Source organism: Hippocampus bargibanti, linkage group LG12 (assembly GCF_051943395.1).
Source record: "Hippocampus bargibanti isolate YZ-2025 linkage group LG12, ASM5194339v1, whole genome shotgun sequence".
NCBI lineage: Eukaryota > Metazoa > Chordata > Actinopteri > Syngnathiformes > Syngnathidae > Hippocampus > Hippocampus bargibanti.
This window is the reverse complement of record NC_142745.1, coordinates 22,031,335-22,059,334: the sequence shown is the minus strand read 5'-3', so window position 1 is coordinate 22,059,334 and position 28,000 is coordinate 22,031,335. Positions and strand designations below refer to the sequence as shown.

The window sequence follows — 28,000 nt, the reverse complement described above, 5'->3', positions numbered from 1 at the left end:
CATGAGCTCGGACCCGCGGTGGATGCCGGCAAGGAGGTTTCGGCGGGGGGGATGGGCGCCGCTCGAATGCAAAGATCCGACCGAGAATCAGAGCCGAGTGACATATACAGCAGTACCCCAATAAAAATGGCTTTTGCAAATACACTTTTCAAGTAAATTGATGGACTCGCCTGGAATATACCGCAGACACCCAATGGATGCACTGCACTTGGAAATAACCGCGGATTTCACTTTCCATTTATTCATGCGAGAGGCAGAGAAGTTTGTATCCTAGCCGGAGAGCGAGCTACATTTCAAGGCGAAGGATACAGGAAACGCCGAGGCCGACGGACGGGCCTACTGCTCGGATTGGAGTTGATGTTGGACTACTCTAAGGAATGCTATGAATTCCACTCGTTTGTGCTCGTTTATTATGCATCTTTAGGTGAGTGATTGTTTTTGACGCCAAGATAGTCACATTACAACGAGTTGTGTGAGACAGTGACAATGTAGCAGACTCAATATTCAGTCATCTTTGCACAGCTAACAAGCTAACTAACGCAGCTAGCTCATCGTTGAGGATTGAAGTTCAGCAAAACTACTCTGATATCGTCCGCCGTCTTGACTATTTCGTGATTGTGCGGGTGACCTGAATGTCCCTCAAGCAACAACATCCTTGACGGTCCTAGTTGGGGACTGGACTTTAACGATTCGTTTTCAGATCCTCGTCTTGTTTTGTTTCGTGGATTTCTTTTCAGACCATTTTTCCCGAGCAGGCACACAGTATGTTCTAATATCATGCTTTCCATCGTGAATGTGATATATATATATATATATATATATATATATATATAATATATATGTAAAAGCATTCGAGCCCACCTCAGAAAGGCTTAATTAATTTCAGTAATTGCAAACAAAAGCCAAACCCAGGCGAATGTATTCAAAATTCAACTTGAGTCATACCTGTGTAAAATATTAAGACTTGCAATGGAACGATTAGATTGGAGAAGGATGAATTTGTACATAGGTAACTGGTTGAAATGTGGTCCAATTTGTTGGATCCAAACGTTTCGTTGACTGTTTAAAATGTGGTCCAATGTGTTGGATCCCAAACGTTTCGTTTCCGTGTTGTGGCAGAAAAGCGAAAAGGGCCCACAGCGAGTTTGCTCTTCCATCCACGATGCACTTTAGCACGTACGTGGATGGTGTTAGCTCAAGCTTTCAGCGTCTATCTCGCTGACGTTAGCTTACACAATAGTCTTACGTCGACATGGTCAATCTTGCCAACATTTTCGGCGATTGAAAGCCATGATTGTTGTGATTTTACGCTACACTTGAACGTGTGTTTTGACGAGGTGTGTTTCGGGCTAGCGTCCTAACTTGGCTTCTAGTGATGTGTGGTTAGCGAACGAGCCGGATCTCCGAAGTGAACGAAGAGAGCCGGTTCCTAACCTAAGGAGCCCGAAATGGAAGCCGACTTTTTCCCCCTTCTATTCCCCGTCCCCCAGTCTTCGGTTAAAGCCGCACATGATTGGTCGATATTCGTGGTAGAGGAGGCAAGGGAGAATGACAGACACACGCAGCAGTGATGAGAAAGGGGTGGTGGTGGTGGTGGTGGTGGGGGGGGGGTTAAGGGTAGACAGGTGGACAAATGTTATAACATTATGCTGTTATTATGATATATTTTACTAGTTGGTATGATAGCATTATTCATATGAAAAGCAAATGAGTGACAGCTGATCATCACAGGGAAAGTGAAATTTAGTGGATGCTCTCTGTGCACATATAAATCAAGCCATATAAATAAAAATATTTGATATTGTGTATTTTTTACCTGAGTAATTCGTTTTACACATAATTTTACATGATTTTAGGTAGTTAATTAATTTAAAGGACAACCGACGTCACTTTTGTTTTTTAACTGACACCAGAAGAACGTTTTATAGCATCTAAAATACCCAAAACACGCAGTATGATATTTTTAGTCAAATTCAAAACACCAATAAAAATGACTTCAAGTGTTCAAAATCTGCAAAAAATTGAGCTGCGAATTGGGCATTTTCAGGAGGGCCCGCCCCCAGTTGGTGACGTCACGCCAAGACGTCTGGCATTGTTGAAAAATCAAAACAATGGCTTCAAATTCGGAGACAATGCTTTCTTGTTACACATCCAGTTATGAATATGCTTCTGAAGAGGAAAGCATACAAGTTTTCAATCGATGAAATATTTTTTTTCGTGTCATTTTGAGGCAGACCGGCGGGGGGGATGTCGCACCCAAAAATGGCGACCAGCTCCCGTGAGGAATGAATCAGCCCCTTTCCACAGGCTGATAAATTCCTTCCATGGAGCCAGAAGAGGGCGTCTCTTCTGGCGGCTTTTGGGTGCAATCGCAAGGTTTTCAGACAAACAGTACAGCAAAATACATTGACGTGATGAAGGACTGCTACAATGTGTCTTTTTGTCGGTCAGGGGCGTTCCTTCAGTGACGTCACGTACGGACTCGTCACCAACTCAAAAACAAGACTTTGTGAATATTCAGCGCGAGTCTTAAAACGTGAAATATAGCTCTATGCGGTGGAATCTTTGTAAAATACGCTCACTAGAAGTCATTTGAAGCCATGTTAAAAATTAGGGGCCACAACTTGTCCGGAGACGTCGGTTGTCCTTTAAGCGACAAAAAGAGCCGGTTCTTTCTAGTAAGCCAAGCCAAAAGAAGCGGCTCTCTGAAAGGAGCCGGCCGGAATTCCCATCACTAGTGTGAATCCGAGTCCCAAGTTTGGCTGTTGTTGTTTTCCCTCGATTTGTCCATTTCCGTCCCGCGTGTGCGCATTCAAGTGAATGGATCTGCTTGGTTGGTGACTTGCTTGCTCTTCTCCTCCCCCACGTAGCCTCCCCCAGCCTCGGTGGGGCTGAAGAGAACGGCTGGCTGGCTAGCTGGCTAGCTGGCTGCTATTTTCCAGGGGAGCTCCTTTCCTGTTTTAGACTTGCCATTTTGTTTTCATGCCCAAGTGCCGGCCGGTATCGACGCGGAAATGAAATGTTGACGATCAAGCTTCGACAAAGTGAAAACGTGAATATTGCTTGTCTTGACTTCAACGTAAACATCAAACAAAAGGAGAGGTCAGACGATTTCTTGGGATGGAATTGGAAAGTGCACACCTGTCAAGCCGAGGCAGCTGCCGATCTTCCAAATAATGGCATCTGCCCTTTCATAATAATAATAATAATAATAATAATAATCCATTTCATATGTAAGCGCCTTTCAAAACTCAAGGTCTCTTTACAGTCACTGGGTCCGTTTTTTCTGTGGGTGAGCAGCGGCAGCCACATGCGCCAGCCTTCACTCAACCCGGAATAACTCAAATAGATAGAAAGCTAGCTAGCTAGCCATTAGATAGCTAATAAATAGCCATCCAGCCATCTAGCTCGCTAACAGATAGCCAGGAGATAGCCAGCTAGCTATTAGATAGCTAATAGACAGCCAGCCACCAGATAGCCAGCCAGCTAGCTAGCTAATAGATAGCTAAATAGATACCTAGCCAGCCAGATAACAAATAGTGAGCTAGCTAACTCGCTAGATAGTCACGCACATACCCGAGTAACCTCCTGGTTTCGACCTGTAGCACCAAAGTTTGAGTTAGAAGGAATGACATTTATTTGAGGGGGGCTTAGCTAGCCCCCTCTTACCCCTACCTACAAGCGGCCCTGACATTTTTTTTAATTGTGACTGCCTATTGTGTGTTTTGTTTCATGTTTTTCCTAGCTGTACGAGCTTTGACTATGATGAGCACAACCGCCACGTGTTAATCTGACCTTTTATATAGCCGACGTAAAATGAAAGCAAAATAAATCTCCCTGTGTGCGTAGATAGCTATGTACAGTATATTGTGTATCCCTTTTTGTTACAGGTGACTCCTCCGTTTTAAGCCGGACGGGACACCCTGGTCTCGACCTTATTGACATTGACATTAGCTGCATCGATGAGAAGGTTTCTTCTGCCGCCATCTGGACTTCTTTCAAGGTGTTGGACGTTTCGCTTCTTATCCAAGAGGCTTCGTCAGCGAACTACATTTTTTTTTGCTGGTAGTTTTGGCTTGATATATATATCTCTACTGTCCGGACGGGGCGGTGCCGGACTGTGATAGGTCCCTGCTCTCAGGTTGGGGGGAGCAGAGGACTATTCCCTGAGGCTACCGTATTTTTCGCTCTAAAAGGCTCACCTAAAAGCCTTCAATTTTTTCAAAAGCTGACCATGCGCCTTATAATCCGGTGCGCCGTTATTTGGATCAATATTGAGCCGCAACAGGTCTCGTCATTACGGTAAGCGGCCGAGATTCTGTTTTCCCGCGGAGAGGAAGTAGTGCGCGGTGCATGCTGGGATATATACAATGGCGTCGACGGAGCATGCAAAGCGAGACTGCTAACTGCGTGGGAGCGGTGGATGCATAAGGCTAACACACGTTCACCAAGACGGGGAGACAGCGCCGGACGACAGACGCCACTAGCCGCCAGCGGGCTGATAGGAAGGCAGGAATTGTCACTCAACTGCCAGTCAACAACAGCGACCCTGACTCCACGAATGACCACTTGGACGCGACCGGGCGTGTTGGATGCCGCATTGGCCCAGCTCTTCAATTCGGACACCCAAGAAGAATTCCAGGGATTCGTAGATGAGGAATGAAGTGAAAGTGAGCTTTACGTCTTTCCTTTGTGACTTTACAGTTCAACAAGGTTGGTCATATTGTGAAGATGGACATTAACGCGTGAACGACGCTTATTATGCTATTGCTTTAGAGTTATTAGGGTGATTGGGATTGCTTTGCACTATTAAGAGTGTATATTGTCATTGCACTTAGGTTTAATTTACCGTAACAGCATCAGAATGTTTTTTACGTGTTCTCCTCCACTAGCTTGCTGTTGTTAAAAGATAAACTGTGTCACCAAAATAATAAAACAGTTGTTTATTCATTTTGAGAGTGAATGGAGTTGTCAGAAAGCTGATTTGTAATTATTAATAAAGTTTGACTGACCTCTCTGACTGTATTGTTGACATGTCCTTTCGCGCTGCACCGGATGCATAACGTAAGCCCAGCCTCTACTGTAGCGCTTTATAATCCAGTGTGCCGTATATATGGAAAAAGTTGTCAAATAAATCAGCCAATCAAAATTGCGCTTTCAGCCAACCTAGGTCAGTATGGTCCAATTAATATTGCGCTTTCCGCCCACTGGCGCCCAAACAGGAAATGGACGGCGAACAAGGGAAAATATGTCGTTTGTTTTATCGGCGAGCCATATGCAATCATCAAAAGAGCCAGACATGGCTCGGGAGCCATAGGTTCCCGACACCTGCTGTGTATGGTTTGAGGGTATCATTTTTCAAAGGTAGCCCCCCAAGATGGACGTGAAGTTTGTTGAGCTTTTTGAGCCAACCAAGGATGTCTTCTCTCTCCTCAGGTCCCACATGACCGTAAGCCGAGGGCTCCGGCTCAGCGGCTCCCCACCATTGGAGTGCTTTGTCATTGCTGTTGGAGCCCCGTGAAGTCTCTCTCGCCAGCTCCGGGCCACCATTCCATCCTGTCCCTCCCCTACCCCTCCCTTCTCCCCTCCTCCCCCTCACCCCTTCTCCCCTCTTCCCCACCCTCCCAAGCGTCGCTGTGCTGGACGTCATGAGCATAGTCATCGCTCGAGGAGTCACCACACCTGAAACCTCATACACAGAAATGGCTGCTGGATCAGAGTAAGTCGGGGTGGGGGAGGAGATCTTGTTGAACCATACGGGAGTCTTGTTCACGAGGTCAGGAGGGAGGGAGGGAGAGATGGACAGGCGGATCCATGCAGCGTCTGCCATGATGCCGACTTTGTGCCGATCTGTGGTGCTCAAGAAGGAAGTGAGCCAAAAGGCCGGCTCTTCTGTCCCAAACCTCATCTATGGTCACAAGCTGCGGGTGGTGACCCAAAGAACCACATCATGTACACAAGCGGACGAAATGAGCTTCCTTTCTTCGTAGGCTGTCTGGACTCTCCCTTAGAGATGAGGAGGTGAGAAGCTCGCTCATCCGGGAGTCCAGCTGCTTGCCCGCCACATGGAAAGGAGCCTGATGAGGTGGCTCTGGCATCTGGCATCTTAGGATGCCTCCTGGACGCCTTCCCGGCCCCCATTGGCATTCAAAAAATACGTAGGATAGGATTGATTTCACTCAGTCTGTTGAAGTTCCGGGAGTTTCTTTTCCTGTCAAAGTCAAGTTTAGTGTGATTGACGTGGCCATTCCAAGAATTCACAACTTCATTTTTTGGTTTTGATTTTCACTGTAGTGCATAGTTTCTGGAATATTTCTTTTCTATTAGCATTTCAGGGCCACTGAGGAAAATACAGGAAGCAGAGCTGGAGGTGGCAGAGCTGAAGATGTTGACTTTTTTTTTGGGGTGGGGACCAGGTTGGATAGGATCAGGAATAGGTCCATTAGAGGGACAACTCATATTTGAGGCTTTGGAGACAAAGTCAGACTGAGATGGTTTGGACATGTCCAGAGGAGACAGAGTGACTATATCGGGAAAAGGATGCTGAGCCTTGAACTGCCAGGCAGGAGACCGAGAGGAGGTTTATGGATGTGGTCAAAGAGGACATGAAGGTAGCTGGTGCGAGAGAAGAGATTCGCTGCGGCGACTCCTGAAGGGAAACGCCCAAAGGAAAAGAAGATTTCTCATGTCATTTCTTCTTCATGTTAATAAAGTATACACAGACATAAATCAAGGAATAACAACCGTCGAGGTTGCAACGGAACACTTGAGTGTATATTTTGCCTCCTTTGAAGCTAATTTCCAATGGAAATGGCATTTCTATGGAAAGACGAGTTGCACAAGAAAAAAACGCCACCCACGTTCCATCTCGGTAGTGAAGCAGTTTCTGAATTTTGCTTCCATCTAGTGGCCAATGATGTGAAACGCATGGTCGGATTTGTCAAGCCTCAGTTTGACAGGAACCGGCATCCGTTGGAAAAACCATTTGTTCCCCAAAATGTATGATGCATGCATTTCTTTTTGAAATTTCAGCCCTGAATCTGTTGAAGCAAGTCCTGCCGCTGCCGTAAATGAGAAAAACTTCAACCATCACAGTTGCGGAAGTGCACAAAGTCATGGCTATCGGGGACTTCCGTATGCTGTGAGTACGCATTGATATTTTCTTCTCCCATGTGCATGAATACAGTGTGTAGTCAACATGGACCTACTAGAAGTGCGCCATCTCTTTCTTTCTCAAAGTCTTGATTTCTTTTCATTCATCTTGATTTTCCGTTTCCCCTTTTTTGTTTGTTTGAAGAAGCAACAGTCTTCCGTTGTGTGTTGTCAGGATCACAACTATGGCGCTCCCCCTCCTCCCACCCCGCCCGCTTCCCCTCTGGCTCAGAGCGTCATCGCTCGAATGGATCTCAACGGCGCGCTACGCGGCTCCCGCTATTTCCAAAGCACAGAGGACCACTCGGCGGACAGTCCCAGCTCGTCCGAGGAGGAGGGGGCCATAGCCAACTGGTGTCACTGCACCCACCGCGTGCCGGACGGCTCGCTTCTCAAATGCGACAACTGCAGGTGAGACTTGGAGAAGGCGTCTTGTCTTGTTCTCTCTGCGGCTACCAAGCGTGCTCTGTCTGTCGTCAAATGATACCGAACAATGGCGAGTCAAGCCTCCCCATACACTTAACACCCTCCTCCAAAAGTTCAAGGCTGGATAAATAGGAGACAAGTAACCATGCTTTCTGCAGCGTCTGACAAAACGTCTGCCTGGACGCCCGCGGCATGCGACCTTTACGTCAGGCGTACAACTTGCAAAACGTCTCCGCCCAGGTGAACCACAACTGCTTAAAAAAAAAAAAAAAGATTTTTTTTTTTCAAATCATAATTATTCAATAAAGCAAACGTTTGAACAAAGATTTCGAAATCAATTATTCCGATTTCGAAATCTTGGTTGGGAAATTTCACAATTTCGGTTCGTTTGTCAATTTGCATACTCGGCACGGCAGCCAATCTCAGGCCTGCTTCCAGACTTTCCCGAGCGTTATAAGGTCGTGCGTTTGCGTCTCATTTTCCAAAGTAGACGCACAGAACCTCAGCCCCAGAAGAAAGACTCAAAAGAAGCTCACAACATTTGTGACACGACAAAACGTAAACATACATTATTCCGTGAGTGTAAAGTCTCCTTGAGAGTTTTGAAAAGCACTTAAAAATTAATGCATCATTATTATTATTAATTAAGCAAGGGAGCATTTGTGCTAGGTACATCCTTCATTAAAAAAAAACGTCCTTATTACTTTGCAACAATGTTGTTGTTGTTGTTTTTTATTGGGCGATTAGTCGTCTTATTCATCAGCAAGGGATATTTACCATCAAAATCATTCAAATCAAGTCCTATCTCAAAGGCCACCTATTTAAAAATAATAATACTATTTTGTTTTTCCTTGAAGAAATTGTCGGCCACCCGGGGGGGCGGAGACGTTTTGTGAGTTGTACACCCGACGGAAAAGTTGCAGACGTTATTTCAGACACTGCTTATACATTCATGGTCAATTTTCTCGAGGAAACATGTTTGCATTTTAGGACGGTGGGTTCCCTTCTACACAAACTAGAACTAATCTCATCATCTTGTATCGGTGCTTTTCCTGTTGCAGAGGACGTGACGGGAGGAAAGAATCCGATGGGCAGCGCAGGAAAAGTGACAATGTCTCAGGTATTTTTCCCCTTCAATCTTTGTTTGCGTTCAGATCATGACAGCCAAACAATGTACGTTGACTTTGTTGCTAGCTGGAGAGAGCAGCGCCACAGAGAGCGGCGATGAAGAGGTGTCACCTTCCACCATCTCTTACACGGCCACTCAGCATACGCCCACCAGCATCAAACTGACTGTCAACAGAGTGAAAAGAAGTAAATCCAAAAAGAAGAAAAAGAGTACAGAAAAAGCCAGTGGAACACCAAAGGGCAAGAAAGTCAAAGTAGGACAAAATATTTCAGGCTGCATCTCTGGGAAAAAAAAGGTCTTTTTTTGTGGCATTGACGTGGTTTCTTGTGTCAGGCTTTTCGAGAGGGTTCACGCAAGTCGATGAGGATGAAGGTAGGACTGGCCTTCCTTGAGTAGAAAGCAAGTCGAATTTGCATTTGTGACACGCTTTTCGTTTCGGCCCTTTTTTTTCTTTGGCCAAGAACTTGACGACGGAGGCCAACGTACTGGACGAGAGCACAACAGAAGGATGGGAGAGTCGAATCCGCCATTGGACGGACCAGTATGAGGAGGCTTTAGTCAACCAATACAGCGCCGACATCCAGACTTTGCTCCAGCTTCACCACACCGCCAGAACCGCTGTCGGAAACACGGCAAACGGACCTCCCAGTCTTCCCTCCACCTCACCGACATCCGTCGACGCCAAGGACAAGACGATCAATCGCACCGAGCTGGCCTGTAACAACACCGTGCTTGGCTCGCAGATGCAGGTTGGCCCAAGGATTATCTTCATTCACAATACAGTCGGCTTACGAACGTTAAATTCACAGGAATTTAATCTTGGCCTCCGAACTATTTTCCGGGATGCACACGGCGCGCCACAATGAGTGAGCCCGTTCTCCTAACACGGAAATGGCAGCCGACTATTTTTTGTCCTCTATTCCCCGCTCCCAGTCTTCGGTTTAAGCCGTACATGATTCGTCAAGAACACAGCAGTGGGGGGTGGGTTTACAGAAACGCAGAGTGGATGGTTCGAGAGCTTTAAGCGTCGTACAGGTATTCATAGTGTCATTTGTCATGGTGAGGCAGCCAGTTCTGACGATAAAGCCGCCAAAGCTTACAAGGAATCATTCCTCAAGATGGCTACTCAATTCCATCAAGCCATCAATGACGATAACAAAGGTCAATAAAACGACTTTATTATAGAGTACAGTTTATTTCTTTAAATACAATACCATAGCACATTTATTATACATGAAATAAGGTCTATTTTGTGTAGTTTTACGGCTTATGTAGTAAAAAATGATGTTTTATGGGGACCCGGGAACGGATTATTCTCATTTTAATGGTTTCCTGTGGGAAATTAATGTTTGGGATACACACTCTGTCTGGGAAGCAATTAAGTTTGTAAGCCAAGGTATCACTGTCTTTCACATTGTCGTGGGCCGCCACTAAACATGGGGCAATGGGCCTGCCCTGCCCTGCAAATTGCAAACAAAACAAAATTTTCGTACGAATGGCGTCTGTTGAAAATAGATAACAGAAATGACAAATGTGAACATTTGTAACATGGTAGGTTGGTGTGTATCGTGACTCATTGAAAACATTTCTTGAAATTTTTGTAGCTGCAGTTAGGACGTGTAACACGTGTGCAGAAACACAGAAAGATCCTTCGTGCTGCCAAGAACCTGGATCCTGACATCCTCATTATTGAGTACAGAGGAAAGGTCATGCTCAAGCAACAGTTTGAAGTCAACGGACATTTCTTTAAAAAGTAAGTCGCACTTTCCACAACCAATTTCACACCACGCCACTTTTACACCGAGATTCATAGTGTCATTCGTCATGGCGAGGTAGCCAGTTCTGACGATGGTCCGAAGAGCGTTGGCCACCGCGGTGAAGCTGCTGCTGCTGCTGTTTTGCTGCCGTCTGTCGATGTAATCATAATCATAATAATACATTTGATTCAAAACTCTCATGGTCACTTAACAGTCACGGTCATAAGTTTTTCTGTTGGTGAGCAGCTGCAGCCACACGCGCCAGCGTTCACTCAACCTGGAAGTAACTCAAATAGAATAGTAAGACAAATAGATAGAAAGCTAGCTCGCTAGCTAGCTGATAGCTAGCCGGCTAGATAGCTATTGTACGGTATTGCAGAAAAGACAAGGAATATAGACTTTGCACAATATTTCTTCCGAATGCCGACATAAACCTGTAAGATGTTATCATTGAGAGAAAAATGGATCAGCAGTCAAAACAAATGGAATTGCTGTTCGATGAATTACTCGGCTTGACTTTTGACCCTAGATTTATTGAGAGTTGACTTGAAAATGTATCAATCAGTTCTAAATCGTAATTACATTTCACCTCTGTTTTGTCTTTTAGTTGTTTTTTCTTTTTTGGTTTTGTTTTGAATGGTCCGTCACTTCTAAGCAAAACGATCCTAACTAGCGTAGCTAGCATGCTAAAAACGACGGCGACGTTTCGGCATCCTCCAACTTGACGCTGGAATACAATTGACTGCTGGATGAACACCGCAGTAAACGCCTTTTTCCTGCGGCGGCCATTTTGTTGCGCTTTTTTCTTTTTTTGCACTTTCTTTTGTCCCATTTAGCTTTTTTTTTGTCTTTTCTCTTGACTTTGCAATTCAAATGTATTTTTTCCTCTCTTGACTTACTTTTCTTTATCTTGCTATCTCACGAGCTATATTGCTAGTTATCTATTTGCTATCTAGCTAGCTATCTTTTAGCTAGTTATCTAGCTAACAATAAGCTGTGTCCTTGAGTTTTGAAAGGTGCTTATAAATACAATGCATTACAATAATAATAGTAATAATAATACAGAAAAACCTATCCTGTGACTGTAAAGTGACCTTGAGAGTTTTGAAAGGCGCTTAGAAATGAAATGTATTATTATTATTACAAACAACAGTCAAAAGAACAAAAAAACTATCACTTTAATTGCTCGACTTTGTAGATGATGCCAGTATTATCAAAGAACCGCATTACATCTTTTCAAAAGTACATTCTATTCATTGCTCATATTTTCTCATGACAAAAATAGGCTGAATTGGACCCAATTATATATTAACAGGGACATTCATTCATTCATTCATTCATTTATCCATTCATCTTCCGGACTGCTTTAACCTCACGCGTGGCGCTGGAGTGGCTGCCGCTGCTCACCCACAGAAAAACTGATCCTGTGACTGTAAAGTGACCTTGAGAGTTTTGAAAGGCGCTTAGAAATCAAACGGATGATGATGATGATGATGGAGTAATTACTATTTTTATTTTTTAATGTGACCCATGAAAGATAAGACTCATGGAGCCTGGTTTTACGTGCAATTTGAGTGAAAGCGTCGTGAAGCCCATACGTGTAAATGAGTGAAGGTTGTCATGACGCAGGTATTGAATTGAAGTCCAATGTTGATGTGTTTTAGGCCCTACCCTTTTGTCCTCTTTTACTCCAAATTTCATGATGTCCAGATGTGTGTGGACGCCAGGACTTTTGGAAATGACGCACGCTTTATCCGAAGGTCCTGCACACCCAACGCCGAGGTGAGTTGTTCGTGGAGTTCATTAGGACCTCATGGGTTGCCATCTTGTTTTTCCAGCAGATGTTGTGAGTTGATCTGTTTTTGGACCAATGGTGTCTTGACGACTTTGTCAGGTGCGGCATATGATTGCTGAGGGTATGATCCATCTGTGTATCTATGCCATTCGTCACATCCCAAAGGACACCGAGGTCACCATTGGATTTGATTACGAGTTCAACAGCTGGTCAGTACCGCTTTTCGCCCTTCAGTCTACTTTGCTGATCGCAATTTGCTTCTTTGAGATTTCTTTAGTCAAACAACACTTTTTTTTTTGGTTGGTTAGATGCCAGCTAGCCTTTTTTGCTGGGTTATTGAGCACGTTCTGCGCTCACTACAAGTCTTGTGTTGTCATATCAATCCAACAGTAATTACAAGGTGGACTGCGCTTGCCATAAAGGCAACCAGAATTGCCCTGTGCAGAAACACAACGTGAGCCCCAGGGAGAGCTTGCCAACCACCCCCTCGGCGCCACCGTCCTCCCCTTTGATTGGTGCCGAGACGCGGCAGCGAAAGGCCCGCAGAAGAGAGCAAGAACGTTGCCTCGATAGCAATCAGGCCAAAGAGCAGCAAGGAAACAGCGATTCCGAGGTATGTGGCTGGTAGCAGTGTCTGATACTCTTGACAAAAAGTGAGCGGACTCCAGGGCAGACAACTCTGAAATGTTGCCTGCCCGGCCAAAAAGGTTGCCTGCCCCATTTTTCACAACTTGAAACACGAATAAGACGACTAATCCCCCTCAAGTTGCCTGCCACATTTTGCACAACTTGAAACACGAATAAAACGACTAATCCCCCTCAAGTTGCCTGCCACATTTTGCACAACTTGAAACACAACAAGACGACTAATCGTGAAAAAAGAAAACCATTGTGGCAGAGTATTAAGGATATTTTTTTATGAAGGATGTACCTTCCTCAAATGCTCCCTTGCCGATGATTCTGCTCCAGTTGTGGTTTGTCCATACACTGTTGGGCATGTTGCACAATGCAATGTTTGCGTTGCGTCGTCTGCTACCAGCCACGTCAAATCATCTTTCCACCATGCTCTTAATAAGAATAATGATTAATTAATTTCAAGGCGCCTTTCAAAACTCTCAAGGACACTTTGCAGTCACGGGATAATGTACGTTGACGTTTTGTAGCCTCATAAATATTGTTAGCTTCTTTTGAATCTTTCTTCTGGGGCTGAGGTTCTGTGTATCTACTTTGGAAAATGATATGCAAATGCATGACATAATAACGCTCGGGAAGCACAAAACAGGCTTCTGATTGGCTGCCGTGTCGAATATGCAAATTGTCAAACGAACCGAAATTCTGAAATTTCCAAACCGAATGAAGATTTGGAAATCGGAATAATTTATTCCGATTTCCAAATCTTCCTTCAAACGTTTGCTTTATTGAATAAAGCAATTTGAAAACAAAAACCTTTATTTTATTTTTTTCTTGAAAAAGTTGTCGGCCACCTGGGCGGTTTTGTAAGTTGTACGCCCGACGTAAAAGTTGCACGCCCCGGGCGTCCGGGCAGGCGTTATTGCAGGCCCTGCTGAGAGTCATGTTTATCCCCCCGCCCTCATGCGATTATCATGAAGGGTAAACCACACAGTTTAGTTCCCCCAAGCATGACACGCGCCACCAAATTGTAAGCTGTCAGCTGCATATCCTGCCCCAAACACACTGGTGCTTTGTGCACACCACCTTGCTTTTATCACTTTGGGTCTCCAATTGATCCAGGATGCTACGACTAGCTTGACTGCTAGTCCTAAGAGGGAGCACATAAATCCTACCTTTTAAAGGAGAACCGACACCGCCGGACAAGTTGCGTCCATAATTTGTCAAATGACTTCTACTGAGCGCATTTGACAAAGATTCCATCGCATGTCACTATATTTGACCTTTTAAGACCCGCACTGAATATTCAGGAAGTCTTGTTTTCCAGTTGATGTCGATGCCCAAAGTGACGTCACGGAGGGAACACCCCTGACCAAGAAAGCGACACACAATGCGTTGTGGGTAATTTTTTTCGTCTGGAAACGCCGTGTTGATCACGAAATTAGAAGGAAAACGACATAAATAACGCGATAGTCATTCGTTGTGTGTCGCAGCCAATTGCGGTAACACGCATAAAGAAGGTGTAAGTTGACACAAATTCCCAGCAGACAAATCAGCCCATTTCCAACGGAGCTTGTGCGCCATCTTGTGCATTTTCTGGGCGCTACATTAGAGTCCAGACGGCTCGAATTGATACGGAAGGACTTCTTTCATCGATGGCAAACATGTATGCTTTCCTCTTCAGAACTATTTGAATGCTATTCATCACTGGATGAGTAACAAGAAATGACCTTTTTCCCAATCTGAACTCTCTGAAGCCATTGATTTGATTCTGGAGCAAGGCAGTTTGTGAACGAGTATCCTGACGTGACGTCACGAACAAGGGGGCGGGACTTTCTGAATCTCTCTAGTTTTGAGCTCATTAGTGACAGTTTTGGGCAACTTGAAATCATTTTTATTGGTGTTTTGCCTTTGACTAAAAATATCGGCCTGCAGTTTATATGCTATAAAACGTTTTTCTGATGTCAGTTAGGAAACCAAAAAAATGGTGTCGGTTGTCCTTTAAATGACCTCGCGTCAGCTAAACTCTCGGAGCTCATTTGCCCCTACACACCTGCCTCAACTGGGCAGACCAGACATTATTGGAAGGACCAAGAACTATATGGGGGTCCTTTTCCGTCCCTTTCTATGGAATGATCTCTTCCTGAACATGCGGCAAGGCCCCCCTGGCTTCCCATCTTTAAAAGCCACCTCAAAACCCACTTGTGGCCTTTGGGACTTGACTCAGACTTAATCTTGTTTTTTTTCTGCTCCTTGTTACTGATTTATTGCTTTAGTGTGTGTGTGTGTGTGTGTGTGCGTGTGTCCGTGTGCGTGTGCGTGTGTGTGTGTGCGCGTGTGTGTGTGTGTGTGTGACAGTTGCTCCATGTACAGCCCTTTATGTGCCTCAAAGCTAATTCCTGATCTGCTGTATGTCTGTGATTTTAGGGAGCGCTGGATGAAGTGAAGATGGAAGAGGCTGCGGAAGGAGAAGTGGATGAAAATGCACTTGTCCTCCCCAATAAAAAAGTCTGATTTTCATTTGTCTCCATTTCAAAGTTGCCGCTTCTGATGATTGTTCAGCTGTCATTAAAATGATATTGCACTATTTGTGTGTGAATGTAGACATTGAACAGTCTGGAAAAGAGGCGGCGAAAGTTGGCAGCAGATGTCAAGGAGGACCCTGTCGAAACAGATGAGGTGACAAGAGCCAGCCCTTTACCAATCTACACAGGGACAGGCATTAGCACGCGACGTGCTACCTATATCACGGTCAGTATTGCTCTGAAAAAGAACGTCGACTTTCCCAAACCAGCTTGAATTGCATGTTCCTTTTTTCTAGGAAGCTCTGTCGATTGAAGACAAGCCCTCCTTCGCAAATCCGCCCGCCCCCCCGAAAGCCGCCCGCTCTTCCAAGCCTCGTCCGAAGAGCAGAATGTCTCGCTATCGCTCCAGTTCGTCCCAACGTGCCAGGCGGCAGCGTCAAGCATTAGCCCAGCAAGCTGCTGCTGCAGCCGCCGCCGCTGCCGCTGCTTCTGCTTTTGCTTCTGCAGCAGCAGCTCCTTTTGTTGATCCGAGTGCCGGTCTTGACGAGGACGGTCCTCATGGCCCGTATGCTTCCGAGCCGGGCCAAGCGGACAGTGGGCTGGCCACTGCTCAGCTCTTGGAGGGATACGGCCAGGCTCTCAACTGCATCAACAGAGGCAACTTGCGTTATCCCAAGACCAAGAAGGTTAGACAAGAGACCATTTTCAAGTTGTTTAAACCATTGTTGGTAGCTGTCAGTTTGTTTCCATATGTGTCTTCTTTCCGTTGAATTTGAAGAAAATTTGTGCCGTCAATGTTTTGAATTCCCCCAGGAAGGCTCAAAGTGTCCTGAATGAACGCGAGAGCAATTTTACACAGCTGAAGACCGAAGATAGACATTGGAAGAGTCCTGGCATTAGAAACCTTATTCATAAAAAAACGGAACAGGTGGCAAAGAAACTCGAGATGTGGAGGTATGACCTGGAAAGGAGAGGAATGAAGATCAGTCGCAGCAAGACGGAATATATGTGTGTGAATGAGAGGGATCCAAGTGCAAGAAACAGGGAACATAGATAAAGAAGGTGGAGGATTTTAAGTACTTGGGGTCAACTCCCCAGAGCAATGGAGAATGTGGAAAAAGGGTGAAAAAGCGTGTCCATGCAGGCTGAAACGGCTGGAAAAAAATGTCAGGTGTGATAGAAGGCTTTCAGCTAGGATGAAAGGAAAAGTGTATAAAACATCGGTGAGACCAGCCATGATGTTTGGACTGGAGACAGTGCCACTGAAAAAAAGACAGGAAGCAGAGCTGGAGGTAGCACAGCTGAAGATGTTGAGGTTCTCTTTGGGAGTGACCAGGTTGGATAGGATCAGGAATGAGTACATTAGAGGGACAACTCATATTAGAGGCTTTGGAGAGAAAGTCAGACTGAGGTGGTTTGGACATGTGCAGAGGACAGAGAGTGACTATATCGGCAGAAGGATGCTGAGCCTTGAACTGCCAGGCAGGAGACCGAGAGGAAGACCGAATAGGAGGTATATGGATGTTGTCAAAGAGGACATAGCTGGTGTGAGAGAAGAGGATGCACAGAACAGGGTTAGATGGAGGACATTGATTCGCTGTGGCGACCCCTGAAGGGAAAAGAAGAAGATTCATGAAAAACGGAAGGAATCTGTTGCACATCTCGATGATCTGCTGTGGCTTGACGAAGCCAAAACGGAACCACAAAAACTATAACTCATGCAGGATGGGAGATGAAATGCTGTGACCATCAAAGCGGACTCACTGAACGGCATGGGTGTGAAAATGAGCGTGTTGAATGTCATTCTTCCTCTGGGCCTGATGACCATTTCATCATTTGAATCAGGTGTGTTGCAACGGGCATGCATCACAGCGGCCCTCAAAGACTTACTGGAGCTTTGACACCACCAAATAAGTGGCAGAGCAAACATGGCGGGCTAGCAAGAGTCTGACCTGCACTCGATTTGTACAGAAAGCAAACAGCCCATGTTGGAGGGTGTGAGCAGATGGGGGCAGAGGAACAAACTCGTTAACCCCCCCCCCCCTCAACCCTGAAGTAGATGACATCTCAGTGAAGGCTTTTCCATGAAATGTGGATTTTCTTTTGGTCAAGTATTCTCCCCACGCAAAATCCTAAATTGAGGTTAGCAAGACCACATCCTACTTTACATACGTTGATGGTGCACTGCTTCCCCGAATGATGGACCAACATTTCCTCCAAGTTGTTGTCCATTGCACTCCCTCGTTTTTGTCTGATTGAGCACCAGGGGCGTTTTGGCCACCTGTCCCTATCCACTGCTAACACCAAATGGTCTTTGGTTCACAGCCCTCTTCAACCGAATGTCCAAGACATGCAATTCCAACGGGACTTGGACAGACTGGATAATCGGCGATAGGTCGAGGGTGTCCTGGTATCACCTTCACGTTTGAACATGCCGTTCATGTTGGAGAATCCATGAAAAACAGAAAAGTTCAAACACAAAGCATGTCCTGAATTTCCAGTCTGGAGTGGCTGATTCTTTCCAATCAGGTCATTCCACATGTAAATGTTGAAGTGCTCCGGCGGAATGAAGGAATCCCCAGTGGGACTGACAGAAAGGACCCCCTTTTTCCCTTCAAAGACGACAAAGAATGGTGGGGTCGCTGCCCGAGTACAGGCAACAAAGATTCAGGATTGGTACCTCCATTCAAGGCTACTCTCGCAGGCTGAACCCTAAGGCAGAGGCCTCCAGATATGCAATCACAAGTCTGTCCATCGAGGCAAGCCCATGTCAGATACGAGCTCAGGCTATTTCCACCCGGCCGGAGAGGTGCCATTTCATTTCACGAGTAGCTGGGGACCAAAGCGTCAAGGTCCTCGCCTTGACCCTAAAAAGTACAATGCAGCTGACTCCCTTGGCGCCGTCAACAGATGGTGATTCCATGGAATTCCGTGGGATCTAGTGTCCCCTGCGGGGAGATGACCGGCCACCTCATGGCCCCTGGTGACCCACTCCCGGGTGAAGGGAATCTTCCAAAGCTATGATTCTCTATGGGGTGTGTTTGAGCCTCACTTTAGACATAGGTACTGTGGTGACTCTACCAAGAACCTAAGGCCTCCAACAATTTAGCTCCTATGATCACTGGCCCCTCCACTGAACGAAGGCCCCAGCTTGGGAGACGATGGTAGCAAAATTGGATCATTTTTTCACTCTATCCCCGATGACCTTTCATGGTGCCATAGTTGGGCATCACTGTTGTGCGTCGTGTATACCTGGTACCAAAGACCTCTATGGCTGCCCTCAATCTATCAAAGTCGTTCATAGTGAATCATTCATATGCATCGATGAGAAGGTTTCTTCAGCCGTCATCTGTATTTCTTTGAAGGTGTCGGACATTTCGCTTCTTATCCAAGACGCTTTGTCAGAAAACTAAAATTTGCTGGTAGCGGAGCCAGGACTCTGCTAAGATAGGCCCCCCTCTAAGGTTGGGGGTAGCAAAGGACTATTCCCTGAGGCTACACTGATTACTTCTATTGTCCTGACTGATTACTTCTATTGTCTTGCATGATTATGAGCTCTATGACTGGCCTGATTGCCCCATTTGCTCTGGTATCACCTCATCAGCAGAACTAAGTGGTATAAGAAGTCTGTTGTACGAACGATCCAAATGAAACCTCACCCCACCATGGCGATTTAGTGAAGGGTTTTTCTGTTTTGTGAAAATAGCTTCTTTTATAGCAGAGTCTGGCACCGCCACATCTGCACAGTAGCAATATATATATATATATATATAGCCAAAACCACCTACCAACAAATTTTAGTTTGCTGACGAAGCCTCTTGGATAAGAAGCCAAACGTCCGACACGTTCAAAGAAGTGCAGATGACGGCTGAAGAAACCTTCTCTTTGATGGACCACTCCTGAGAGCTTACACAGACACATTCATATGCATGTTTTGTTTCAGTACCTGGTGACCGAGTGGCTGAATGAAAAAAATCCTGGGGTTGAAAAGCTCCACCAAGAAGTTCCAGTTGAGCGGCCATTGCGGATAACGAGCGATCCGACGGTGCTGGCCACCACCCTCAACATGTTGCCCGGCCTCTCGCACTCCTCTGTTATCTGCACGACGCCACGACACTACGTTCGCTTTGGCTCCCCCTTTAATCCAGAGAGACGTCGGCCACGTCCACTTCAACTGGACGGCACTTATGGCTGCTTTAAAAAGGTGAACCGCCGCTATTGAATGTTGAAACGGGTCGTAAACGTGTCAATGCGCACACGGAAGAGACAATGTCTAGTTAGCATGAGGGCTTCACTCTAAAGACGATGCTTCCGGTGTCTTCCTGTAGAGATGGATGAAGCAGGTGGAGGATGAGAGCTATTCGGCCATGGTGGCGGATGGCACCGAGTCCACCTCCTCGCAACAAAGCACCAGCAGCAGATCCACCCCCAATCCCTTGTCGAGTGGTAAACGATTCAGACGTCTCCATTTTGAATTCCTCAGCCAGTTGGACAAGAATTGCTCATTTCCGAATGACGGACTCCCAATTTTCCCCGTCCTGTTTTGCCGATAGACTCCACCGCACCTTTGAAGAAGCGCCACGCCAAGTATACGCCGGAGACCGTGGCGAGCGCCTCTGCCCACCTTCGTCCGCTGTCCCCCATCACGCCGCCTCTTCTGGAGGATGCGCTACTGCCGCTTCTTCACAATCCCTGCAGCTCTTTGTTATCCAACGGCCTGGCGTATTCGCCCTTGCCCTCGCTGCCAGTCAGCCGTTGCAACACGCCGCTACAATTTGAAGTAAGAGACCGCACGTCGGCATGAGTTGCCCTTCCGTTTATTTGAGTTGTGTATTTGACACGGGCAAAGTCGGTCAAAGTCAAAGCCAGCTTTATTGCCAAATATGCTTATATGCATGACATACAGTACAGATGGCGCTTAGAATGTGACTAAAAAAGACAGACAACAGACAAAACATGTCATTTCTGAAGGTAAAGTGAGGTCGTGTCGTATGCAAAGTGAGGTAGTGACGTAGTGTAGTAATGCAAAAACAAAGGAAAAAAAAGGTCAAAGTGAGGTCTTGAATAGAGTTCAGCGTGTACTCCTAGTTCGGTGAGTGTGACAGTGGGAAGGGGCAGGGGGGGGCAGGGCTGGGAGGGAGTTCCTAACCCCCTCCTGTTTGATTCCAGAATATATCGTCCCCCGAGACATCGCCTGTCCACCGACCGGAGTCCGTTTCTCCTGAGGTAATTGCATTTCTGCAAGTGGGTTTTTACAAAAGCAGCTTCCTGGTTTGACTCTTTTGCAAAGTTTTCAACAGCATTTTTCTTCCCTCTTCTTGGGCTTCAGCCCTATCTTCAGCCGGACTTGGACCTCCCCCGGAGCCAATTCCCAGAGCTTTCCTTGTCCTCTAGCTTAGAGAGCCCCCTGGGCGTGGCCCCGGAGGACTTTCCCATTCCCGGACCCTCTTTCGGCGCCGATTGCCAAGACACTTCGTCCGTCGGCGCGGGGTCTTTCAAATCGGCGTCAGGTTCAACCTGGGACCGAAGCCTCCAAAGTCAGGAACGGGTCTTCAGGACAGAGTTCAACCTCATCTACACTTGCTCGCCACTCAACGCAAACTTGGGGAATAGCGCGGTGGCGGATGGGCGCCTCGCGCTATCGGAAGGCGGTTTCTCCCCCGCAGAGTCTTTCCATCATTCTCTGAGTGGCCACGGGCCCTTTGGGGATGTCGGGCCCGACTGCGTCTCGCCGTACGCCGATCTTCATTTTGGTGGCGGCGACCTTGACAGCAACGCGTCTCCTCAGGCCAACAACCCGCCACAAAAAAGGAAGGCAAGTACACCACATATTTTCTGCTTGACTTTTGAAGGAGAATGGCTTTTTTTTCCAACGTGGTTGAGAGAGATGGAGATATTGAGATGGATCAGTGTCTGAAATAACGTCTGCCCGGGCGTGCAACATCCACGTCGGGCGGACAACTTACAAAACGTCTCCGCCCGGGTGGCCATCAACTTTTTCAAGAAAAAAAAAAACAACGATTTTTTTTTTCCAATCAAACGTTTGCGAATTTCAGTTTGTTTGGCAATTTACATACTCGGCACGGCAGCCAATCAGAAGCCTGCTTCGTGCTTCAGACTTTCCCGAGCGTTATAAGGTCGTGCAGTTGCCTATCAATTTCCAAAGTGGACGCACAGAACCTCAGCCCCAGAAGAAAGACTCAAAAGAAGCTAACAACATTGATGATGCTACAAAACGTAAACGTACATTAAGAGCGTGGCGGAAAGAGGAGTTGACGTGGCTTGTAGAAGACGACGCAACGCAAACATTGCATTGTGCAGCATGCCCAACAATGGATGGACAAACCACAACTGGAGCAGAATCATCGGCAAGGGAGCATCTGTGCTAGCTACAGCCTTAATTTAAAAAAAATCTTTAATACTTTGCAACAATGTTTTTTTGCGATTAGTCGTCTTAGTGTGTTTCAAGTTGTGAAAAATGAGGCAGGCAACTTTTTTTTCAGAGTTGTCTGCCCTGGTGTCCGCTAACTTTTTCTCAAGAGTTTCAGACACTGTATGGATATACAAATGCCGCAAGACACGCTGTCCTTTTCCTTCCTTCCCTCCCTCCCAATCACTTCAGCCTTCTTCTCCGTCACTATCTTGCTATCTATCCCTTGTTACGCTTGATCCTTGTTGCCAAGTCTTTCTTTGTTGCACTTTTCTTCCTCCAAGCAGCATCCCGTTAGTGTGCTGACAGGGAAGCCCGATTACAAGGCAATAGCCGTAAGAAGTCAATACAAGACGGTACAAAATATGGTGAATATTCTCCCGACAACGACATTCATAGAATCATGCATGTCTTTTTCAATGTTTTTTATTTTTTATTTTGCTCCATCTGCATAAAGCAGCCAACAACATGACCTTTCTCCAAACGTTGAAGTTGTAACTCGAGAGCTGTTGGTTGTAGTTCAGACAAAAGATGAGCCCAATGGTTGACCGAGCTCTTGGAGCACCATTTTTCCCCTCAAGATTTGATCAGGTCACATGTCAGATGGGGACAGCGTTCTTGGTTTTGTTTTTTTTGCTTTTTTTCCTTCTTTTGTTTCCAATATGAGTTGGCGTCATTTTTGTTGCTTTTCGTCAAGTCAAACGAGTTTGGGCTTCCTACCACAAAATGAGCTCGAAACTGGGCAGATTCGGAAAGTCCCGCCCCCTTGTCAATGAAAGGTGAAGGTGAAGAGCCCGGCTGTCATCTTTGGAAGACCGCCGGTTGACTGCTCTGCTTGTCGGCTTTCTTTGTGTGCGTGTGCGGGATGTGGTCTTTTGCTTGCGGTTGCATTGTGGCCTGCTGCCTTTGTTGCTTTTTCATCCAACATTCATGACAGCCATCTGAGTGATGGAGACACGCCTTTTGCACATGAACAACGACATTGTCCATTCCAACCTGGATTGTGCTGCGTTGGATAACCTTGATCCAAGTCTCCATATTTTGTACTCGGTTGAGTTTGATTTGCAGACGTGCATGCATCCTGAATGGCAGCATCCTTCTTTTTGAAAGGCGCTATCACCTAGCATTTGTCCCTCTCAGGTGTCACTGCTGGAGTACCGCAAACGGAAGCAAGTGGGCAGCCTTGATCCCGAGCCGGCCAACTACGGTTTATCTGCGGGTGGCACGCCGACTCGGCACATCCAACAGACTCGCCGTTCCCCCTACTTGACGCATCCCGTGGCTTCCCCGCACAACTGCACGCCTTCGTCGGGGCCCGGCGGCTGCGTCCCGCACATCCGGGCCGTCAGTCCTCCGGACCAGCGGAGCTCATGCCTGCAGGCCAGACTGCCGGATGGGACCACGCCGTGGTGAGAGCACGGGGGACAATCGCAAGGGCTTTAAAGGACAACCGACACCATTTTTTTTTTTCTTTCCTAACTGACATCAGAAAAACGTTTGATAGCATCTCAAATAGCCAAAACACACAGGCTTATATTTTGAGTCAAATGCAAAACACCAATAAAGTGTCCCAAAACTGCCACAAAATGAGCTCGAAACTGCGCAGATTCTGAAAGTCCCGCCCCCTTGTCCGTGACGTCACACCAGGATACTCCTTCACAAACTGCCTTGCTCCAGAATCAAAACAATGGTTTCAGAGAGTTCAGATTCGGAGAGGATGCTTTCTTGTTACTCATCCAGTTATGAATATGATTCAAATAGTTCTGAAGAGGAAAGCATCAATGTTTGCAATCGATTCAAGAAGTCCTTCCGTATCAATTTGAGGCGTCTGGACTCCAATGTAGCGCCCAGAAAATGCTGGCAAAAAGATGGCGCACAAGCTCGGTTGGAAATGGGCTGATTTGTCCGCTGGGAATTTGTGTCAACTTCCACCTTCTTTATGCGTGTTATCGCAATTGGCTGCGACACACAACGATTCACCATCCCGTTATTTATGTAGCTTTCCTTCTTATTTCGCCATCAACACTGTGTTTTCAGACGAAAGAAAGTACCCAAAACGCATTGTGTGTCGCTTTGTCGGTCAGGGGCGTTCCCTCCGTGACGTCACTTAGGGCATCGTCATCAACTGGAAAACAAGACTTGCTGAATATTCAGCGCGGGTCTTAAAAGGTCAAATCTAGCTAATATAGGTGGAATCTTTATCAAATGCGCTCAGTAGAAGTCATTTGACAAATTATGGACACAAGTTGTTCAGAGGTGTCGCTTGTCCTTTAAGAAACTTTGCTTCTTCTGTTTTTTTTCACAAATGCAATCATCTTCCCTATCCAAAATGAGCCTCCATCTTGGATGGGCCAATCTGTCCCAGGGATGGAATGATTCATTCTTTTTTTTGGATGAAGCCAAACACACTATTTTCACTGGGTTAGGATGGTGCCCACCAGTGTTGAACGTCTACGTGAAGGTCAAGGGGCATTGGAACGAGTGCTGAGAAGCATGAAGATGGAGCAAATCCTCAAGAGGAGCAACAGTTCGACAGAAAAACAAGCCGGTAGGAAGGGATAACTTCACTCAAATGCAACACTTGAGAATACAAACTTGAAGCAAAATCACTCTTTGCCATCAGTAATAATAATAATAATCACAATCATCATCATCATCATACATTTCATTTCTAAGCGCCTTTCAAAACTCTCAAGGTCACTTTACAGGACCAGGATATGTTTTTCTGTGGGGGAGCAGCGGCAGCCACACGCGCCAGCGTTCACTCAACCCGGAAGTAACTTTAATAGATAGAAAGCTAGCTAGCTAGCTAGCTAGCTTAGCGTTAGCTAATAATCACTCAACCCGGAACTAACTCAAATAGATAGATAGCTAGCTAAGAGTTAGCTAATAAGCACTCAACCCGGCAGTAACTTTAATAGATGGAAATGTAGCTAATAATCAGCTAATAATAAGAGTTAGCTAATAATCATAGGTGGACGCTAACTGCTGAAAATGCAAACATTAGAACGGCGCCTTGACCTGCAACCAATCACATTGGTTGCAAGTTTGAATGGAAACTGTCAAAAGTGGGCCGACGACTCTGCCGACAACGCCAAAGTGTTGATGAAGGGAGAAATCGCGCTAGATGCGGACATTTGACACTTTGAGGGGAGGTGAAAAAAAATCCTTCTTGTTCCCATCTTGTGCTCTTTTAATGTTTCCATGCAGATCAGTACGACGTGCAGTTGCCGAGCAAGAGTCCAGCGCACAGATCCAGCCCATTCAGATATGCACAGCAGGTAAAAATGCTCTCTTGACACTCGACAGCAATCGCATTGACCAGAGGCGGTGGCTGAAACTCCTGACAAAAAGTGAGCGGACACCAGGGCAGACAACTCTGTCAGAATCAGAATCAGAATCAGAATCATCTTTATTGCCAAGTATGTAGAACACACAAGGAATTTGTTTCCGGTAGAACATGCTGCACTAGTATCGTTGTCAAAAAAAAAAAAAAAACTGCTAAGTGGCACTATACAGTTCCTGTCAAGTTGCCTGCTCCATTTTTCACAACTTGAAAGACAATAGGATGACTAATCCCAAAAAAAAAAAAAACAAAAAAAACAAAACAACACATTGTTGCAAAGTGTCTGTGTAAACTCTCAGTCAGACAGGAGTGGTCCATCGATGAAAAGGTTTACTTCAGCCGTCCGGATGACGGCTGAAGAAACCTTCTCATTGATTGTTGCAAAGTACAGTAAAGTCTCGTTATATCGATATTCTCGAGAGTGGGAAAAAATATCGATATAACCGGACTATCGATATATCTGATCCTGCGGCATGTAAATTTTCTCCTTGCGTTCATAGAAATAGTATTGTAATAAGCGATGTAACCGATATCAATATAACCAGACTTTACTGTATTAAGGATTTTTTTTAATTTCAGGATGTAGCTAGCACAAATGCTCCCTTGCTTAATTGCTGGTAAATGCTCCCTTGCTGATAATTTTGCTCCAGTTGTCGTTTGTCCATACACTGTTGGGCATGCTATGCTGCACAATGCAATGTTTGCCTTGCGTCGTCTGCTACAAGCCACGTCAACTCCTCTATCCACCATGCTCTTAATCATAATCATAATAATAATAATAATAATAATCATACATTTAATTTCTAAGCGCCTTTTAAAACTCTCAAGGACATTTTACAGTCACAGAATAATGTATGTTTACCTTTTGTAGCGCCATACATTTAGTTAGCTTCTTTTGAATCTTTCTTCCGGGGCTGAGGTTCTGTGCGTCTAGTTTGGGAAATGATATGCAAATGCACGACCTTATAACGCTCGGGAAAGTCCGAAAATGCGAAGCAGGCTTCTGATTGGCTGCCGTGCCGAGTATGCAAATTGACAAACCAAGCGAAATTCAGAAATTTCCAAACTGAAGAATAAGTTATTCCCATTTGGAAATCTTTGTTCAAATGTGCTTTATTAGTTATTATCAGCGAATAAACTTTGAAAACAATTCCTGGTTAGGGTTCCTGTTACATCCTAAATTATGACAGTCGAGCTAGCTATCAAGCTACCTACCTAACTATCTATTTGCTATCTGTTAGTTATCTATTAGCCGTCTGGCTGGCTGGCTAGCTAGCTATGTAGCTATTAGCGGTCTAGCTGGCTGGCTAGGTATCTAGCTTACTATCTACTGTGTTAGCTAGCTAACTTTCCATCTATTTGAGTTACTTCTGGGTTGAGTGAACGCTGGCGCGTGTGGCTGTCACTGCTCACCCGCAGAAAAACGTATCCCGTGACTGTGAGTTTTGAAAGGCGCTTAGAAATGACATGTATTATTACTATTTGTTTATTGAAAAAAAGCAAAGGTTTGATTTGAAAAAAAAGGATGTTTTTTTTTTTTCCTTGAAAAAGTTGTCGGCCACCCGGGCAGAGACATTTTGTAAGTTGTACGCCCGACGTAACAGTTGCACGACACTGCAATAAGCCTTCATTAGGACAGGAATATGTTTTGTTCTTTGAGGATGACGTGGCCGACCACTCTGCTGCCCGCCTGTAACTTGTTGTTTTTGGGCCTTTCTCCTATTGCTCAAGTCATCGGACGGCCACCAGCAGAGCGCCGGTCCTCCGTCCCCCTTTGGAAGCGGCTCCGGCCCCTCGCAGGAGCACCCTCCGCCCTCGTGCGCCGCGCTTACCTCAGCCACCTCGTCGGACTCGGTGCCGCCGGGAGAGCCGCCGCGCCCGGGCGGCCGTGGAAAAGTGAACCGTTCGAGGAGGAGCGGCACGTCGGGGTCACCGCGGACCCCCGGGCCCAGCGACGCGGACGTGAGCTCCGGGCGGAACCTTTGCGGAAAGTTGAAGTCGGCCGCCGTCTCCATGACGCCGGCGGCCTCCAGAGCGCCAAACTACTCGCAGCAAGGCGCCGGCCTGGCGCAGTTCCAGCACTCGCCGCTGCAGGGCTCCGGCGTACGGACGCAGTCGGGAAGCTTTTAGGACCCGAGCGGCATCCGGACGCTCCGCTTCCGCTTCCTGGGTGCTTTGACGAGGAGAACTGTGGACAAACCCAAGTGCAGCAGAAGCTTTTGTTTGGCAGCTTCTCGCAGCCTCCGCGACAACACCACAAACGGGACGCTCCGCTTTGGATGCCATCTTGCAAGCAACAATTTGAAAATACAAAATCACCTCATTGTCACCGCTCGCTCTTTCCTTGGACTTCATTTAACCATGGAAAAGTGACACCGTTCCGCACAAATGTCTGTCGAAAGTGATTAAAAACCAAACTTGAGAGGCAAACAGAACAGAACACACACTTCCTTTGTGTGAATTGCAATCTGATTTGGCAAAAGGTTGCGTTCAGCTGCACGACTTCAGTGTTGGTTGCCACGTGGAAAGAAGAAGAAGAAGATGGATGGATTCACGCTGTCACCAATCGGATCCTCCATCGGCTCCTTTGTCGCCGGAAAATCATTAAAACAGAACCGTTTTTTTTTCTTCCATGCTTTTCCACCTTTTCTCCCATTTTGTCACTTGATTGGAGACAAATTCAGACTTAGCTTCAGACGCTATTTCCAATGCTGCAATCACTCACAATATTTTGCTACTTGATCTGCATTACTCACATGTGGCATATATATATATATATATATATATATATATATATATATACACTGTAT

The 28,000-nt window shown here is 46.0% G+C and overlaps 1 protein-coding gene across 3 annotated transcripts; it reads left to right on the top strand.

Moving 5' to 3' along the window:
* Nucleotides 1-2: 2 nt before the first annotated feature.
* On the top strand, nt 3-27,953 carry setd5 (SET domain containing 5). Of its 3 annotated transcripts, XM_089010332.1 has the most exons (26): nt 3-424; nt 3,891-4,003; nt 5,437-5,719; nt 7,033-7,141; nt 7,328-7,563; nt 8,640-8,698; nt 8,773-8,960; nt 9,041-9,079; nt 9,169-9,456; nt 10,312-10,460; nt 12,129-12,246; nt 12,359-12,468; nt 12,650-12,872; nt 15,317-15,397; nt 15,494-15,640; nt 15,711-16,100; nt 19,358-19,618; nt 19,743-19,860; nt 19,968-20,194; nt 20,584-20,640; nt 20,744-21,229; nt 22,132-22,212; nt 22,985-23,253; nt 24,271-24,392; nt 25,055-25,125; nt 26,922-27,953. In XM_089010332.1, the coding sequence occupies exons 3-26, from the start codon at nt 5,649-5,651 to the stop codon at nt 27,318-27,320; spliced, it is 4,299 nt and encodes a 1,432-aa protein (XP_088866458.1). In that variant the 5' UTR covers nt 3-424; nt 3,891-4,003; nt 5,437-5,648; the 3' UTR covers nt 27,321-27,953. The 3 variants fall into 3 exon arrangements, with proteins under 3 accessions (XP_088866458.1, XP_088866456.1, XP_088866459.1); XM_089010330.1 differs by lacking the exon at nt 3,891-4,003; XM_089010333.1 differs by lacking the exons at nt 3,891-4,003; nt 22,132-22,212 and having other exon boundaries at nt 4-424; nt 26,922-27,951.
* Nucleotides 27,954-28,000: the final 47 nt, after the last annotated feature.